Raw genomic sequence first — 18145 nt, 5'->3', positions numbered from 1 at the left:
TTTTAATTTGGCTAGGAAATAGACCTCCTACCTTTTTATTTAAATAAGCATCCACTAAACAGCTCTGTGTCCTTCATCTTTGTATCACCTGTGATGACGGTGAGTACAGACAAGGTGCACAGCACGGGAAAGACCCAGGCTTTCCCATATCATATCTCCGTCTACACAACCGGAAGGAGCTGCACCCAGCAGACCTGGAGCGTCACTAAGGTGGCTCACTCAGCACTCACCACTCTCTGTGAGTGAAGAGCCTATGTTGTACTCGTTTCCGGAATTCTCTCCCATGTGACGTACAGATGAATAGTGACTGTTCCTTTCATGGTCAGGACGTGATCACTGGCATCATCTGCATGTGTTCCTGATCTCACGGGGCTTACACAGGCTAGGTGCTCAATAAACGTTTGCTCGGTACATTAGTGTGCACAAGATGGGGATCCAACAAATGCTGGGTAAGTGAGTGAATGAAGAAATGAGTTTCCAGCCTCCGGCTCTCTACCTCAACACAACACAGTTGTGGCTTTGTTTCTTTTTTGTGCAGCCTTCCTTTGACTCTCTGGGAAGGTATGTCTTTGCCTCAAAAGCAGACCCTACCAAAGCCTCAGATGCCTCCCACCCAGTCTCCCACGAGCTATCTCATAGGCTCCTTCTTTTTCCCCTCTCCTCAGTTTCCCCCCTTGCAACTGTGAGCACCATGCCCCTGGTCCATCGAAGGTTCCATTCCCTCTAACTACTCCCAGCAGGGCCAAGATGAGGGTGAGGCAAGAGAAGTGCCCCGGGCACAAATACTGAAGAGGGAGTTATCTTCGGGGCTGTGCATACATGAGAGTGCCCTCTGGGGCAGGTAAAGTACTTCCATTTCACACATGCATGCACTGCCTCAAACCCAGTCTTCATCCACAGGGCAGCGCCACTGCCCAAGCTGGCTGCCAAGGGAGGGGCGCACATGGGCTCCCCTGCCCAGGGCAGCCTTTGGGGCTGGCATGGTGTCGGCTGGCAGATGGTGCAGGCAGCTGGTCCACTCTATGGGAACCGCGCCGGTGAAGGTAGACACAAAGACAGGGCTCAGGTGGGGGCCTACCTGCTCCCTCAGCCCCATCCTGCACAGCCCCCTGGAAGTGGCACCCAGAGGCCCACCCACCCTCCAGCAACACTCCGCCCTCTTCCCTCACCCCTGCCTTCCAAAAGCCCGCTGAAGGCCCCTCCTTCCTGCCCGGCGCCGTTCCTCTGCCTCCTTCTCTGCCAGCTCCCTTCTCTCTCCAAACATCTCACCTTTTCTTTTCCCTTCTCCACTTCCCCCCATCCCAGGAGAAGCAAGGCCCCATTCTGCCCTCAGGCCAGTCCAAGGAACAAGGACGAGTGTGAGTGGACAGGGACAGGGCATCACTTGGACCACCCTTCACACCCCATCAAATTCCACCCAGCCCTGAATCTCTGCACCACGCTGCTCTCAGGGCTAAGGGTTGAGCTCAGATGCTGGTTTGGCCACATTTTACACCTGCTCCCCACTACCCCCACCCCAGCCCACAGCGCAGGTGGGCTAATGGCAGGTGCAGGCCACTCTGCCTGGCAGATGGCGCTACCACTGCACCTGCCTGGGCTGCGGCAGAGGCTCCCAGCTTCCCAGAAAGGCCCCAGGGAGGCTGAGCGCAGCCCCGGCTGCCAGCTTCTCTCTTAATTAAAGAAGGTGGGGAGTGGCCCCTTTGAACTTACTAGCTAATTTACTCCATGCACTCCCCCTGTGGCTGGGTTATTAATGTGGTCTGAACCAGTAATTAGCACTGGAAGGGGGGGAACCTGCCACCGCAGACTTAACCCTTCCAATGCCTCCATCAGTCCATTCTTCTCCAGCTGTCACAGGGCTGCTGGAAGTTTTTCTTTTGGGGGAGGTGGGTGGGATATTTTCAGGTCCTCACCCAACCTCCCCCTTCCCACTTTCTCAGCCTCCATGAAATTCCCCTAAAGGAAAAGGGCTGGGGTGGTGCATAGAAGATTGCAAATCATTTGCTGCTTGGATGGACCACTATGGACCACCGTTTCTGCTGAGAGGGAGTGTGACTGCCCACTGTCTCCTCCAAAGGAATTCAGCATCCGTATTCCCAGCATTCACACACCAGCCAGACTCCTGCATTCCACGGCCACCCCAGACCTGGCCTTGACATTTCAGAATCATTCAATCCACTTCAACACATGCTTGAAGGGTACCACCTCATGGAAATCCTGTCCTTGGCGATATACAGGGTGCGGAAATGAAGGGGGCCTGAGCCCCGCCCTCAGGAACTGGGAAAAGAGAGTTGAAGCAGGGTGGCTAGCACCTCAACACTCCTTTACCTGCATTTGCCCGGCTTTCCCTTCTTCCCTCTCCCTGGCCACTTAGTAACAATGGTTAATTTTTTTGAGAGCTGATTGTCAACTGAAATTAAAATGCACAACGTGAGTTTCCTTTTTATTTGGGGACTTACGGAGGACTAGAGCCCGGGAGACAGCCTCTCACATAGCTCTGAGGAACTGCTCTGAAGAGGTAGAGGGGGAGGTCTGCATATACGTGATTTTGGAGAAAGAGTACGTGCAATTAAGCACACATTTTGGTAGAAGGTTACTGCTTGTCACGAGGCACAGCTATCTTAGTTAATGATTTTAGTGCTTTTATAAGTATGGGAAGATGCAAGAAATTGGCTTCATAAAATATCTGAGGATCTGTTCTGCCTGTTTTCCCAGAGCACAGAATGGCTCATCTTGACTGTCACCCTGAATTCCTTTCAAGGTGTGTTGTAGGTCAGCAACTGCAGTAGCCAGTAACTTGTAGAACTGGATGGTGGGCCACATTCTTTATTTGACCTGACTATGCACCAGACCCTATTTTAAGTGGTTTCACCCTTACGGCACCACGAAAAGGTAGATACTGTTATTAATCCCCGTTTCGTGAATGAAGATGCCGAACACAGAGCAGCCACTTTGCTCAAGGTTTCACAGCCAAGACCTGAACCCAAGAAGCTTGACCCCAGAGCTTGTGTTCTTAAGTCCTACCCTCACCCTCATCTGTTTATATCCTAAGGCTAACCTCAAACACTACTCACTCCATGAGGCCCACCTGGCCTCCTAGCCCCCCAGCTGGCTCCCACCCATCCACCCTCGGGCTCCCATAGCATCCCATTCACGCATCTGGCATTGCTCTGACCACACTGATTGTAATTACTGGGTTACACGTCTGTCTTCTCATCTAAACTGCAGACTCCTTGAGGGCAGAGGCTGTGCCTTTCATCTTTGTGTCCCCAGCACCTGACATGTAAGTAGATGCTCAATAAATAGCTGACACATGGATGATGGAATTGACAGTGGAGTCACAGATCAGTCCTCTCCCTTGGCCTCTGTGTCCCATAGGCGGGTGGTGTACGAGTTCTGTCACAACTCCAGCTCTGCCCCTTTCTCTCTAGAGAGTTCTTTTCTACTCCAGTCAGGACAATCACAATAGTTGCTACCCAGACCTCCCTGCCTCTTTTTTCTCCCCCAATCAGCCCTGCACGCTGTCCTCCCACTAGCAAGTTAGCCCCAAATGGACAGCAGCCCCCACCCTCCAAGCAGTGCTTCTCAGAGCCCTCCCTCCGTTCACTAGCTCAGAATCACCTGGAGTGCAGTGTTTGTTAAAACTACAGGTTCCTGAGCCCCAGCCCAGCCCTACTGAACCAGAATCCCTGAGAATCCAAGTTTTCAGCACGGGTGAGAGTGGCTGGCCTCCAGAGTAAAAGCCTAAACTTAACCCAGGACTCAAGGACCCCATAATGTGACCCCCAGCCTCCCTTTCCATTTTACCCAAGACAGCCCTAAAGGATCCCTCCCTCTGCTCCTTCACTGTCTCTGGAGCCCACACGGGACCTCCCCACTGCCAAGCTTTCCCCTCATGCTCAGAGCCCACCCCCAACCTCTGGCCCTCCCTGTTTTCTAAGCCTATCCAAATCACGTCTATCTTCAAGATGCAGCTCAAATTCCACCTTTTAAGGAAGTGTCCCCTGCCCACATCCACAGAGACCTCTTCCCATGCCCTCTTGCAGCGTGGACTGTCTGTGCTGCTTTTTTTTTTTTTTATAAATTTATTTATTTATTTTTGGCTGTGTTGGGTCTTTGTTTCTGTGCGAGGGCTTTCTCTAGTTGTGGCAAGTGGGGGCCACTCTTCATCACGGTGCGCGGGCCTCTCACTGTCGCGGCCTCTCTTGCTGCGGAGCACAGGCTCTGGACGCGCAGGCTCAGTAGTTGTGGCTCACGGGCCCAGCCGCTCCACAGCATGTGGGATCTTCCCAGACCAGGGCACGAACCCGTGTCCCCTGCATCGGCAGGCAGACTCTCAACCACTGCACCACCAGGGAAGCCCTGTGCTGCTCTTTTGCACAGAGCCGTGTCTGTCTGTTGTGGGCCTTCCCTTCCCGGGCATATCTTGTTCCTACAATTTGGTGGTGAGTAACTGGAGGGCAGGAACCCTGTTCTGGAATCCTCCTGCCCACGTGCCACCACGTCTGCCTCATTCCCAGCTGGGTCCAGAGCAGAGCGTTCAGTTTGACTGACAGGTCAGAAGCTCTGCAGGACTAGATACCACAAGCCACACTCAGGAAGCTCGGAGATTTTCCTTATCTTCTCTCAAAGCGTTCCCTGACTAAAGAAACCAAGTTACCGCCGCAAGTGAGAAGAGACACGGAGTTAGGATGGAGCGACTGGCAAAAGGGACCACACTTGGAAGGCTGACGCTCCGCTCATAGCTCTGCTTCTCTGTGACCTCCGAAAGGTGCTAACCTCACTCTGGTTTTCAACCTCCCCCATCTCTAACAGGGTGATAATCAGATCCTCTCAGAGGAGAGTTGTAGGGCTTCCAGGAAGCAAAATAGGCAGCAATCTCTAGAACTCACACCCCGGTTTAACAAATGTCCATTAAGCGTCCATGACACGCCCAGCACCGAGGGGTGCACAGAAATGAACATGAGACCTCGGCAACAAACAGTCTGTGGAGATGAGAAACTGCTGCGAAACAGTGCGCTAAGAGTTATGACAGGAACAGGCAGGCCCTGGGCACCCAGAAAGGAAGGTTCCTCAGGCTGCCTGTGGTCAGGGAGCCTGGAACGGGAGTCCAGCCATCTGCATAGCCTGCATAGCCAGGCCACATCCAGAAGGATGAATGGAACAAGTACAACGAACGGAAGTGTGGAGTTGGCAGTTCTGAGAAGAGGCAGTCCTGGCTTGGCGTGGCTGGAGAGCGGAATGGACGTGGGACGGCAGGCTGGAGAAGCAGGCTGGGGTTGGACTTAGGAGAACCTTGTACGCTAGCCAAGAGTTTAGTCTTTATCCTGAGGGCGGTGGGAGGCTGCGGAAGAATTTTAAGCAGAGAGGTGATGATGGGAATCGCAATTAAGAGGGTTCTCTGTGGTGACAACAGGAAAGGCAGGGGGCAGCCGGGCAGAGTGGGATGCGGGGATGCCTGGCGGGAGTCAGCGAGGAGGATGTGGGCTTGTGCGGGGGGGACTTGCCGTCTGCATTTGCCAACCATAGGCATTTGAAAGAGGCTGACTTACAAGAATCAGCTCCTGAAAGAGCCCAGCTGGACCCGAGGCCAACTTCCACTTTCCTCTGGATATTTTCACTTTCAGGGTGGCCTGTTCTGAGTCAACATTCCTCCTTCTAACCATGGGACTTTCCAGAAGGACCACAGCTCCTTCCATGCATCCACTTGACCTGGGATGTTCTGGATTTGGCTGTCGAGCGACTTTGCCTGCCTCTCCGGAGTATGGCCATGTGGTCCCTGTGGAGTCTGCTTCTCTGGGAAGGTAAGTGGGGCAGGCGGGTGGCCTGGCCTCAGAGAGCTGAAGTCCCTTCCCCAGACATCCGGGCAGGATCCTCTCCCCAACCCGAGTGAGAACCCAGGAGCTGTGGAGGGGCAGGGAAGACTGAAGCAAGTTCTTGGGCGACCTTAAACGCTAGGCAGAGGCAAAGAGATGCAGGATCCTGGGTAGAAGGATGGCAGCACAAGGAACCTCCATGTCCCTGAGACACAAGCTGTTTTGTGGCCCAGGGAGGTTAAAACTGAGGCTGGTGGTACCATTGTTGTTTTTTTGTTTGTTTGTTTTTGCGGTATGCGGGCCTCTCACTGTTGTGGCCTCTCCCGTTGCGGAGCACAGGCTCCGGACGCGCAGGCTCAGCGGCCATGGCCCACGGGCGCAGTTGCTCCGCGGCACGTGGAATCCTCCCGGACTGGGGCACGAACCCGCGCCCCCTGCACTGGCAGGCGGACTCCCAACCACTGCGCCACCAGGGAAGCCCCCCATTGGTTTTGAAAGAGATGGTCGTGAGAATGTGAGGGTCTGGCAGTGTTAACGCATGCAAATTCTAAACGTGGTCTGGGGAGAGCAGGGGAGGGCAGGGCCCTTACAATCTGAGGATGTCTTTCCAACAGCCTGTGGGAGAGCTGAGACTCCTCCCTGCAGGTCTGTGGAAGTGGACATTCAGGAGGGATGAGAGACAAAAGCAAGTTAATATATTGCCTGTGGACTTGGGGTGGTCGATAGCGGTGTGATGTCAGAAGAGACAAATCAGGTCTCTTCAACACTGGGCGACACCACCCCCCCCCCATCCTGTCCGATGCCTGACTTCCCTCCCTTGGTTAACAAGTGGTCAGTATGACAAGGGCCAGCGCTGCTAGGCCAGGGGATGGGAGCCATGGGGTGTGGCAAGTACTCAGACACTTTTGTTTGTGTCAGAAGCTCACAGGGACTTCAAGATGATTTTGTCTGATGTCCCCACCTGAGTTCCTGGCTCCAAAAGTCCGCAGATTTCAACATTTCTAAACATGTGAAGGAAATCCTGCCAAAAAGAGGGAATCTGTTTGGTTCACAAATCTTTCAAACCCGTGGACATGGGAAGCAAAAAGAATTTTTCTGAGTGGTGAAAGAGATGAGTACCACTGGTTGAAGGCACCCCCTGCTTTACGAATGGGACAACGGAAGCCTTTAGAGGGAAGAGGTATGCTGAAGATTGCACAGCTTGTTAGTGGCAGAGCCAGGGCAGGATAGAGCAGGAGTCTTGATTGACATCCAGTGCTATGCTCTCTTTATGCGATGTCTCCACTGTGCCTTAACCCTGAAGCCATCCCCAGTTAGGACTGAGATGACTGGGGCTGGCAGGGCAGTGAGACGGACAGGAGACTGGAGTTACCAGCGTCTGACTGAGTGATCATCCAGAACACGGCTCCCTAACTAAACTCCCAGCACTTGGGTGCGTTCTCCATCTGCTTTTATTCTGCTCTGAACCCTCGTGCCCACCACTGTGCTGGGTACGAGGGAAGTCCTCAGGCAATTTCGTCATGCATTCAGTATATCTTCCGAGCTTCTCCTACATCCCACTCCTAAACGGTGTTGGGCACAGGAAGTACAGACATGAGAAGAGGAACTCACAGTCTCATGGGACTCATAAACAAGTGGTCACAATAGAGGGATAGGAGCGTTAGTAGTGGTGATCCCGGCCCGCTGTGGGAGCACAGAGTTTGTAACCTGCAGTGACAGATGGCAGAGGCCAGGGGAGGCAGTAATGCTTCAAGGAGGAGCAGAAATCAGTCAGCAGAGGAGTCAGAGGGGCACTTCAAGCAGAAGTGTCACCCACACAAGTCACACTGAATATGTTCCCAGCAAAACAGCCTCTGGACATCTCACCCCCGTTCTGTTTCTCCTCCTGTTCTGGATCCCAGAGAATGGCATCCAGTGGGTCCCAAGAACCTGGGAGCCATCCTTGACTCCTGACTCCCTCACTCCCCAGATCTAATCTGTTACCAGACCCCACTGACTACACACAATAATCTCTCCATTCCTCCCACTTCTGCCTGTCTCATCTGCTCACTTCCTCAGTACAAGTTTCCATTGTACGTCCAGTACCAGTACAACCCCACTCTTCTTGGGATTAATAGACGCAGCCTAGGTCTTGCCCCACCTCCCGTGCAGCCTGCACACCGCTGCTGGAGTTGTCTTTCCAACCATGGATCTAATCACGTCACTCTCTTACTTAAAGACTATCCAAGGCCCCCCCATCGCTCTAAGGATAAAGGCCAAACTCCAAAGTTGCTTTTAGGGCCCTGCAGGATCGGGCTCCCACAGACTCTGCAGTGCTATTTCTTACTCCCTCTGCAGAGAACTACTTTCAGTTCCCCACAGTGCACCGAGCTCTCTTACCGTCCGGGCCTTTGTGTGTGCTGCCCACTTCGTCTCTAACACTTCCCCATCCCCACTCCAGGCCGCCCTCTGCGTGACCTGGCTGATTCCCATTTCTCTTTCCGGTCTCAGCTTAACCTTTTCTTCTCTGAGTCCCTCAAGGCCTGGCAAGGTCACCCTATCAGCCTACCTGTGTTCTCCCGGGGCACCCATTTTTGCCACCATGGTAAATTGCTGTCTTAAGAGTCTGAGCTCCATGAGCACAGGGACTGGATTCCCTTCCTCACTGTTTTATTCCCAGTCCCTGGCGCAGTGCGCTCTCAGCTTGGGTGGAGGGAGTGTGGAGAGAAGAGCCCTCACTTGCTCCGCAGCAGCTCAGCTGCACGCAGGAGAGAGATGAGGACGTTTGGGGCAGGCAGAGTGATGGGGTTCTGTCCTTTCAGCACTACTTCCCTTCATTGTAACCGGTGCCCAAGTTCAGGGCCAGGTGGGGGGCTCGGCGCTGCTGGTGGCAGAGCGCCCTCCCGGCTTCCGAATCCGAGAGGCCATCTGGAGATCCCTCTGGCCTTCAGAGGAGCTCCTGGCCACGTTCTTCCGGGGGTCTCTGGAGACGCTGTACCACTCCCGCTTCCTGGGCCGAGCCCAGCTGCACAGCAACCTCAGCTTGGAGCTGCGGCCACTGGAGTCTGGAGACAGCGGCAACTTCTCCGTGCTGCTGGTGGACAAGGAAGGTCGAGCCTGGACCCAGACCCTGCAGCTCAAGGTGTATGGTGAGTGCACCTGACTCAGGCTCTCTGCCCCACCTCCTCCCACAAAGCTCCGGAAAGGCATCCTGGGTCCTGGAAACTGGGGAGAACTGGGGTCTAGAAACCTCTGGCCTCTGACCTCATGGCTGATTCAGGGAACAGCTGCTTCCCCACAGGCACAGGTAAGAAAACTCCTCGGGTTCTCGCAGGTGAGCTTCTGGCTGGGGCAGCCAGGCTTTTCCGCCCTATTGTCCTGGTCTGAACTCTAGCTTGGTCTTTTCTTATCTCAGTGGCCTTGGACACAATACTTACTCCCTGACATTGACCTTTCTCACTTGTAAAACCAGTATAGTAATATTACCATGAAAATCCCAATAAACGTAAAATCAGTGGCATTTGAGAAAGCATCTGGGATAGAGGCTGGCCTAGGCATCATCAATTCTAAGATAACAGGTTATAAGACGTGCCATTATTTTATGCACCACCAAAAAGAAAAATAAGGATACACAATGTTTTTAATTTAAAAATTCATTTTAACTAAAGTATAGATTTTTTTTTTTTTTTTTTTTGCGGTACGCGGGCCTCTCACTGTTGTGGCCTCTCCCGTTGCGGAACACAGGCTCCGGACGCACAGGCTCAGCGGCCATGGCCCACGGGCCCAGCCGCTCCGCGGCACGTGGGATCCTCCCGGACCGGGGCATGAACCTGCATCCCCCGCATCAGCAGGCGGACTCCCAACCACTGCGCCACCAGGGAAGCCCCCTAAAGTATAGAATTTTTATGTCATATTTCTTAAAAGAGCTCTTTTAGATGTATTGAGAGATTTTAAATTTACATCATTCATGGGTATTCTCTGTTATTTGTTATTGCAAAATAAACCATCCCCAAACTTACTGGTTAAAAACAACAAATATTTTTGTTTCTCACAAGTCTGACTTGGCAGGGCTCAGCTGAGGTGATCCTCTGTTCTGCGTAGGTGTGTTAGGGTCATTCATAGAGCTGCTCTCAGCACCTCAGCTGCGGTGACTGAATTCACTGGAGGCTGGATGGGTCTTTCTTTCCAGCAACTTCACCTCCACCTCTGTCACAACCAGCACCTCCACAACCACCACCACCATGCCCTCCATCACCTGCACCACCATCACCACCTCCACCTCCACCACCCCCACCATCACCTGCACCACCATCACCACCTCCACCTCCACCACCCCCACCATCACCTGCACCACCATCACCACCTCCACCTCCACCACCCCCACCATCACCTGCACCACCATCACCACCTCCACCTCCACCACCCCCACCATCACCTGCACCACCATCTCCACCTCCACCTCCACCACCCCCACCATCACCTGCACCACCATCTCCACCTCCACCTCCACCACCCCCACCATCACCTGCACCACCATCGCCACCTCCACCTCCACCACCCCCACCATCACCTGCACCACCATCGCCACCTCCACCTCCACCACCCCCACCATCACCTGCACCACCATCGCCACCTCCACCTCCACCACCCCCACCATCACCTGCACCACGATCACCACCTCCACCTCCACCACCTCCACCATCACCTGCACCACCATCACCACCTCCACCTCCACCACCCCCACCATCACTTGCACCACCATCACCACCTACACTTCTACCACGGCCACCGTATTTCTGCTGGTAAAGATAAAATGGCCTTTGAGCTCCTATTCATGTATCTAGTGGCTTGGAAAAGATATGTCAGTGACCCCTATTTCAGTAAAACCTCAGAAATTGAGATAGAATAAGGGGAGGAAAGGTCCAAATTTAAGAATGGAGAGTAGAGGTGATAGCTGGGCAGAGCGAAACACTGAGGGAGAGAAAGGCAGTAGCAAACTGGAAAGAGAGAGACCCTCCCACACCTAGAGGAAGATCACTGGCTCATCACTTAGGTGAGCCACACGGGCTGCCAGTGTACAATTAAATGTGTGTCCTATTCGATGCACACGACCCTGATCCATGTTGCACCATGTTGGCAAGCAGAGTGCTGGCTGGAATTCAGCACCCCGCCCTCACCTGTTACCCCCTGAGCCCAGCGCCCTTGCACAGTGAACAGCCTTCACAGCCATCCAGGCAGCCAGGGAGGCTCTCCCCCATTCTGGGTCTCAGCTGCCACATATGTGAAATGAGGACGTTGAATGGGATAATACAGGCAGCACCCACACCACTAAGCTCTAAAATGCCTTGTTCTCAGCATCTGAATTACAGATTTTAAGGAAATTGCTGTTTTATTGCTTCCAAATACGTAGCGTGATTAGAACTAATTGCACAAAGCTGCCAGGCAGCCGTCCTTAGGAGCTCTGCTTTGACAATAGATAAGAATGATTTGAATTAGCAGATCAGTTACTAGAAATGTCAATGGGTGTTTCTACTGTGCCTGATCGTGTTTGGAAGCAGCTTGTCCTCTGAAGTAGTGTAAATATCTCCCTCCCCTGTAATCTTTGTTTATACTATTAGGGCGCCCAGCAAATCTTTTCTTTTTTCATATCACAAATCCCACCAGATCGAGCTGGCATTCATGAGGTTTTACTCAGCTTAACTTTGGAATGCTCTCAGAGACTGAGCCCTCCCACTGTTGCCAGAATGCTCTCCCGCCGGCCCCCTTTGCCGTGACACTCATGATCTACTCATCAACCGATGTAGGAAAGGGCAGCCATGGCCTGGGATGCCAGGACACCAATTTGTCCAATGGCCCAGGTAGCTGAGCACCTTGAGAGCAAGGGTTATGGAGACAAAAAGGTAGAGCCCCTACCCCCTGGCCCGCTCCTTCACAGAATTTTGCATCCTTGTGATAATTTTCTTAGTTATTCATAATCACTTGTTAGCACGTCTTCTTCACCAAACTCCAAAATCTCCAAAAGTCCAGGAATGTGTTTGTTGTTTTTGTGCCTACCTTAACAAACGTTTATTGTCTCTCTGACTGATGTATCATGTATCGGGGAAATTTGATGACAAGGGATACAGAGAGTTCTCAGAGGGCTCAGAGCCGTACCTGGAATATCAGAGAAGGCTTCATAATCAGAGCAGTAAGGAGTGTGTCCAAGCTGGGCCTTGGAGGATGAGTAGGAGTTTTCTAGGAGGGTGAGACGAGAAAAGCATATGTGTACAGCTGAGCCACATGAAAGATATGAAGCATGACACATTTGGGAGAACAGGAAATTAATTAAGATGGGTGGAGAGGGTCAGCAGGAGGTACAGCTGGAGAGGTTGACATCAACCATTTAATGAAGGATTTTGAATACCAGACTTAGAAATTCAGCTTCTGTCCTGTGGGCAATGGGAGACTGATGAGGCTTTAGAGCCAGAGTGGCCTAGTCAGAGGTGGCACCTAGCCCTGCATGGATCCCAGAGCTGGAGCTATGGGCCCCGCTCAGCATCCCTAAAACCCACACTGGTTCTGCTGTCCTTGCTCAGGTGCAGTGCCCAGGCCCATGGTGCAAGTGTTCACTGCTGTATCAGGGGATGCTCAGCCCCCCAAGACCTGCCAAGTGTTCCTGTCCTGTTGGGCTCCCAACATCAGCGACATAACCTATAGCTGGCGACGGGAGGGAACCATTGACCTTGATATCAAGCCAGGCGGCCTCTTCATGGACGGACAGGTGCTGAGTGTGTCACTGGGACCAGGTGACAAAGGTGTGGCCTATTCCTGCATTGTCTCAAACCCTGTCAGCTGGGACTTGGCCACAGTCACCCCCTGGGAGAGCTGCCATCACCAGGCAGGTATGCCGAGGGCTGGGGATCAGTGGTTGAGGGATTGTGAAGCCTCCAGTCCACCTGTGACACTGCCCCCTCCATGTCCAGCTCCAGGGATGGCCTCCTACAAAGATGTGCTACTGGTGGTGGTGCCTGTCTTGCTGCTTGTGATCCTGGCTGGTCTCTCTGCCTGGCACTGGGGCCCCTGCTCAGGTAGGAGTCCTGCAGGGGCTAGGGGTGGCTGGAGGAGGTAGGTCTTCTGGGAAGGAGGGCCAAGTTTGGACGGCCTCCTATTTAGGCTTCCCTCTCCTGTGTCATCTCTTGGCCCTCTCCATCTAATATTCTGGTCTCCAGTCAGACTGAACTACCTGAAGTTCCTTTAGCAGTTTTCAAATGAGCTACTCTCTTGCATGCCTCTGCAGGCATTTGCACATTCTACTCTTTCTGTCTGGAACACATTTTCCATAACTTCCACCCAACTCGCCTTCTTCATTTGGCTGTCACCTCCACCATCTTCAAGGTGTGCCCCCTGCAGGAAGCCTTCCCGACCTTCTCTCCCACACCCAGGCTGGGTTTGTGTCCTGCCTTGACTCTCCAGTGCTCATCTCAGTCACAGCACTTACTGCCCTCACTCTCCCACGGAGTTCTCAGGTCTTGAAAGATAAAGGCTGAGTCACCACCCCCTGACATCTAGCAAGGGTTCCTGGAACATAGCTGGTATCAATAAAGGTGTGTTGAGTGAAAATCTAGATGAATCCCAACTCCCTCTTGCCAATCATCCTAGGAAAGGCTTCCTGAGAGAAGCACCTCTCTGGCCAGGGACTGATAGGGCCTCCTTCCCCCAGGAGAAGAGGGAAGGGGACACTCAGAGGTTAAGCTGGGTTCTGTGCTCTCCGTCCAGCTCCTGAAAGAACTACCCCAGCTGACCTGGGCTTCGTGGACATGTCCATCCTAGGCTGTCTGGCTGGTCCCAGGATGGAGAAAGTGGGTCAGCAAGGAGAAGGAGGCATAAGACTTCAGTGGATGTGTCCTAAAAGGCAAGAGTCTTGGCCCAGCCACTGAGCATGCAGCTGGGCTGGCTGGCTGGCTCCTGTATGTTCTTTCCACAGGCAAGGGAGGGAAGAGGGAGCAGCAGGGATCACACTCCACCTAGGGCCCTGTCTGCTCCTGAGAGGGTCTGACCTGGCCCTTTGCCTCAGACAGCCCCCAGGATTTGTGGTAAGAAGGTGGAAGCCAGGAAGCAAGCAGCTTTTTGTTTTAACAGCTTTATTGGACTATACTGCACATACCGTGTAATTCATGCATTTCAAGTGTAAAACTCAATGGCTTTTATTACAGTCACAGAGTTGTTCATCCCTCACCACACTCAATTTGAGAACATCCTCTTTACCCCTAAAGGAAATTCCCAAGCCCCTTAGCCATCACTCCCTAGTGCCCCTTTCCCTTCCAGACCCAGGCAACCACTAATCTCCTTTCTGTCCCTAGACTGTCTCTTCTGGACAGTCTATCCTGTAAATGGAGTCATGCACTGTGTGATCCTTTGTGACTGACTTCTTTCACTTCGCCTAATGTTTTCAAGGCTCAGAAAAGAGCAGCTTTGGACACTGAGAAGGGTAGAGAGAATCCAACTACCGGGGATAGTGGAAAGGCTCTACCCAGGGCATCTGGAGGCTGAGCCTTGGCTCTGACATGTGGCTTCTGCCTAGTCATTTCACTGGGTCCATCCCAGCTCTAAGTTTCTATACCTTCTACAGCTAAATGCGTGCCATAATTGCAGAGAAAGTCTAGACATTAGGAAGAACTTCCTGTCCTTGAAGCATCTCCTTTTCCAGGGTCTTGGAAAACCAGGAGAGCTATTCCTTGCCTGAGGTGATCTTGAACTAGGACCATCAGGATTCAGAGGCCTTCGGTACAAACTTTGGAGGGGTAACCTTCGTTCTGATCTCCTTGCCAGGGACAAAGAAGAAGGATGTCGGTGCTGGTGAAGTGGCTCCAGAGACAGAGAACCCCCTCGTTTAGGGTCTACCGTGAGCAATGCCTGGATCACGAGGAAACCCACTGCCTAGCCACATGATGCTCTGGGATGTAGCTGGTACCTGGAAACCACCATGGACCTCGTACCTCCTGTGAGATTCCTGCACCACCGCTCAGGAGCAGCCTGGGCAGCCATCAACTGGGAGGAGAGGAAACACTGGCACAACCTTCCACACCTTCCCCCTTCCCTCTCCCCTGGTTGCATGTCCTGGCTGTGCTCTGGGAAATATGGGCCCAGCAGGACATCCCCTCAAGGACACTGGAAGTTCTCCAGGATCCATAGATTGATTGTCCAGGGCACTCACTCCTCCACCACTGTTCATGAAGTATTGTTATGGATTGAATTTGTCCCCTTTAAATTCACATGTTGAAATCCTAACCCCCAATATCTCAGGATATGACTGTGTTTGGAGATAGGGTCTTCAAAGAGATAATTAAGGTTAAATGAGGTCATTGAGATGGCCCTAATCCGATATGACTGGTGTCCTTATAAGAAGAGGGAGAGACACCAGGAATGCACACACAGAGAGAAAAAGCCATGGAAGGACACAGAGAGAAGGAAGCCCTCTGCAAGCCAAGGAGAGAGGCCTTGGGAGAAACCAAACCTGCTAACATCTTGGTCTTGGACCTCCAGTCTCCAAGACTGAGAAAATAAATTTCTGTCGTTTAAGCCACCCATCCTGTGGTATCTTTTTATGGCAGCCCTAGCAGACTAACACAACTATTAACCAACCAGCATCAAAGGATTACTTCCAGCCTGGGTCCTGGCCTCCAAAAGACGTTAGACAATCACCCACCTTCAGTCCTAACCCCAGCCCCTGTCATTTGAGACCCTGATGTTTCCCACAACCAAGGAATTATAAGAAAAGGTCTAGAACCTGATGAAGAAGAGACATGGGGGTCAAGGGTTTCTCTTTCCGGCTTGAAGGACTTGCAAGTTCATGGTCCTCAAAGGTAATTTACAGCTCTAGACAATCAAGGGATGGTTGATATCTCATGGTTGGGATGGGTGCCATTTTGCTGGTAACATCTTTTTAATTGACATCTTCACCCTCAGCACTGACCATCATACCTCCCACAGGAGCTGGAGTTGGGTTTGAGATTCTCTCCTCACTGTCTAGCACAGTGACCAGAAAAAGAGAGATTAAATTCCTCAGCCAACAGGAAGTTCTTGCACAACTTCAAGAAGATCAGCTCAGCTCAGGATGAGAGTCTCTGCCTGAGACTGAGAGAGGGAGGAGCCAGGAAAAGCTAAACAGAAGGGAAATTATGGAGGGAAAGGAGCTGAGGCATCCTAATATCTGCCACACTCATTTTCAGATGCAAGTGCAGAAGATCCACCCAAGTTCAAGGGACCCACCACTCAATGGGAAGATGTTCAAGGTCACTTTGAAAGGAGCGCATGTGAGATGGAAGGTATTATTATTGTGGCCATCTCTGCAAAACACAATCTGTCACTGAGCGATTTTGTCTTAAAAAGCTCTGGAATATTGCCACTGGAAAAAATAATTGATGAGCTAAACTTACACTTAAGAATTAGTAGATGATATGGTCCAGCATTACTCCCTCCCAAGTGTAACCGGATTTTTTTCTGGGACCTCACTCAAGTCTTGATGATAGAGGAAGGAGGCATTGAAGAAACAGGGGTAGGTTTTGAAGTATTTTCCTAGGACGGCTTCAATCCCTCCACCCAGGATGTCAGCCCTGTGCAAGGGGCTTCCCTCTTCTCCCCAGTTCCTGGGCAGTCACTTCACCTTAGACAAATGGTCAGCTCAGCTGGCCTCCAGATTCATATGGCCACTCCTGCACACGACTAGTCCTGGAATTTCCCTGCCTGCTGGCTCTGCTCAGAGGTCCCCTGCTGGCCACCTGACTTCACCTAGTCCTTATGCCTCCCCTGCATCCACTTCTCTCCCATCACCTTCTTCCAAGTCCACCTGAACAGTGCACATGGCCACAGTAGCTAATGCTGCCGCCACCTGTCATCAGAGGCATTCCCCAGGCCTGGTCAATGAACCAGGCAAAACTGGCCTTAGTCTTTAAAACTGATGTGAAAGAGAAAGCCCAGGGTCTAGCAAATGAGCCATGGTGGTTGAATGAGGGAAACACACACACACACACCACTCCCCTTCTCTCTTCCCTTCATCTCCAGGGCCCCGCCTCAGATCAGAGCAGTTCTGGATGGGATGGGACCCACAGTTCTCCTTCACGCGGTAACCCTTGGTGACGTCATGTAGACGGTGGTTTTGTTGTGTGGTATGCCAGGGCCTTTTGAACGTATTCACGCTGCTCAAATCAACTGACGTTCCCATCCCCAATGACTCATTTGTCCACTAGTGGAATAATTAACCCACCACAGTGTTCGTGTTGAAAAGCATTGGGATTGATGCTTTAAAAGTCACCCAGGAACAAATACTGATCGAGTGTGCGGCATGCACTGGGTACACTTCAGGGCACTGGGGACTCAGTAGTGAGTAAAGCAATGTCCTTCCTTCATGGAATTTATATTCTAGATAATATAAGTAAGCAAGTAAGCACACGTCACATGTGGATAAGTTCTATTAAGAAAGCTAAGGTGGAGTAAATGGCAAGAGAATGGTGTGTTGGGGAGAAGGGGTCTGTCTTCGATAAGGGGATCAGAGGACACCTCCTCCTGATGAGGTGACATGCGAACAGAAGCCTCGGGCAGTGGAGTGAGCCATGCAGTGGCTGGGCAAAGAGCGTTCCAGAGAGCAGAGGATGCAAAGGCCCTGAGGGAGAGCATAGTTGGGGTTTATGAAGAAGAGAGCGGAGACCAGGACAACTGGGCCAAAACAAAGGGGGTGGGGAAGGAAAGGGGAGGACCATAGTGATGGTCTGGGGCCACAGCACTTGGGACCTTGTGATCTGCAGAACACCCCGTTCCTGGGGTTAGGGAAGCCAGGAGCGACCCCTTCTGTTTGAGTGTCAGATTCCTCCCATAATGACCTTGGCACCATTAACTCCAGTGGGCTCATGGTCAGACCAGAATCCACTCCAAATCTGTGTTTGCTTTTCCTTGTTTTCATTATATCTCCTTTGAGCAAGAGCCTTTGTACCTGTCCTCTGTAAATACAAGAGCTGCTCGAGCAAAGGAGTCATGTGCCACGATGTCAGAAGGAATGGAGCGGGGAGGGTATCGCAAGAGAGAAGGGTTAGAGACACATTTTCTCACCAGTGGAGCTATGAGCACCCAATGTCTCGTTTCAAAAAACAAAAAAACATTGGGGAGAGGAAAGGAGGGTGGGGCAAGATAGGGGTAGGGGATTAAGAAGTACAAACTACAGTGCATAAAATAAATAAGCTATAATGATATATTGTATGGCACAGGGAATTATAGCCGTTATTTTAGAATAACTTTAAATGGAGTATAATCTATGAAATATTGAATTACTATTTTGTACACTTGAAACTAATATAACATTGTAAATCAACTATACTTCA

The 18145-nt window shown here is 51.9% G+C and overlaps 2 protein-coding genes across 6 annotated transcripts in view; one reads left to right on the top strand and one right to left on the bottom strand.

Annotated features, from left to right (window-relative positions):
* The first annotated feature begins 5175 nt into the window (after positions 1-5175).
* SLAMF8 (SLAM family member 8) lies at positions 5176-18128 on the top strand. Of its 5 annotated transcripts, XR_009537756.1 has the most exons (8): positions 5176-5298; positions 5628-5804; positions 8618-8944; positions 12371-12676; positions 12758-12862; positions 13551-13686; positions 14604-15637; positions 16004-18128. XR_009537756.1 is itself a non-coding variant. In XM_060135548.1 (7 exons), the coding sequence occupies exons 2-7, from the start codon at positions 5765-5767 to the stop codon at positions 14632-14634; spliced, it is 816 nt and encodes a 271-aa protein (XP_059991531.1). In that variant the 5' UTR covers positions 5176-5298; positions 5628-5764; the 3' UTR covers positions 14635-18128. The 5 variants fall into 5 exon arrangements, 4 of the variants coding, with proteins under 4 accessions (XP_059991531.1, XP_059991511.1, XP_059991525.1 ...); XM_060135548.1 differs by having other exon boundaries at positions 8747-8944; positions 14604-18128; XM_060135528.1 differs by having other exon boundaries at positions 14604-18128.
* Positions 9542-18145, bottom strand: part of VSIG8 (V-set and immunoglobulin domain containing 8) — a 29730-nt gene continuing 21126 nt past the window's right edge. Inside the window, exons 8-9 of the mRNA XM_060135479.1 lie at positions 11949-12029; positions 9542-9682 (exon numbers count right to left, since the gene is read on the bottom strand). Of these exons, the coding sequence (XP_059991462.1) occupies positions 9557-9682; positions 11949-12029 (207 nt within the window). The 3' untranslated portion in view covers positions 9542-9556. The remainder of the gene's footprint in view (positions 9683-11948; positions 12030-18145) is intronic.

This window comes from Lagenorhynchus albirostris, chromosome 2 (genome assembly GCF_949774975.1).
Source record: "Lagenorhynchus albirostris chromosome 2, mLagAlb1.1, whole genome shotgun sequence".
NCBI classification, from domain to species: domain Eukaryota; kingdom Metazoa; phylum Chordata; class Mammalia; order Artiodactyla; family Delphinidae; genus Lagenorhynchus; species Lagenorhynchus albirostris.
Note: the sequence above shows the minus strand (reverse complement) of the source record. Positions and strands in the feature narration are given on the sequence as shown.

Coding starts and splice junctions, on each gene's coding strand:
- SLAMF8 (XM_060135528.1), top strand. CDS start 5,765: ATGGCCATGTGGTCCCTGTGGAGTCTGCTTCTCTGGGAAG. Junction 8,945..12,370: donor CCTGCAGCTCAAGGTGTATG/GTGAGTGCACCT, acceptor GTCCTTGCTCAG/GTGCAGTGCCCAGGCCCATG. Junction 12,677..12,757: donor GAGCTGCCATCACCAGGCAG/GTATGCCGAGGG, acceptor CTCCATGTCCAG/CTCCAGGGATGGCCTCCTAC.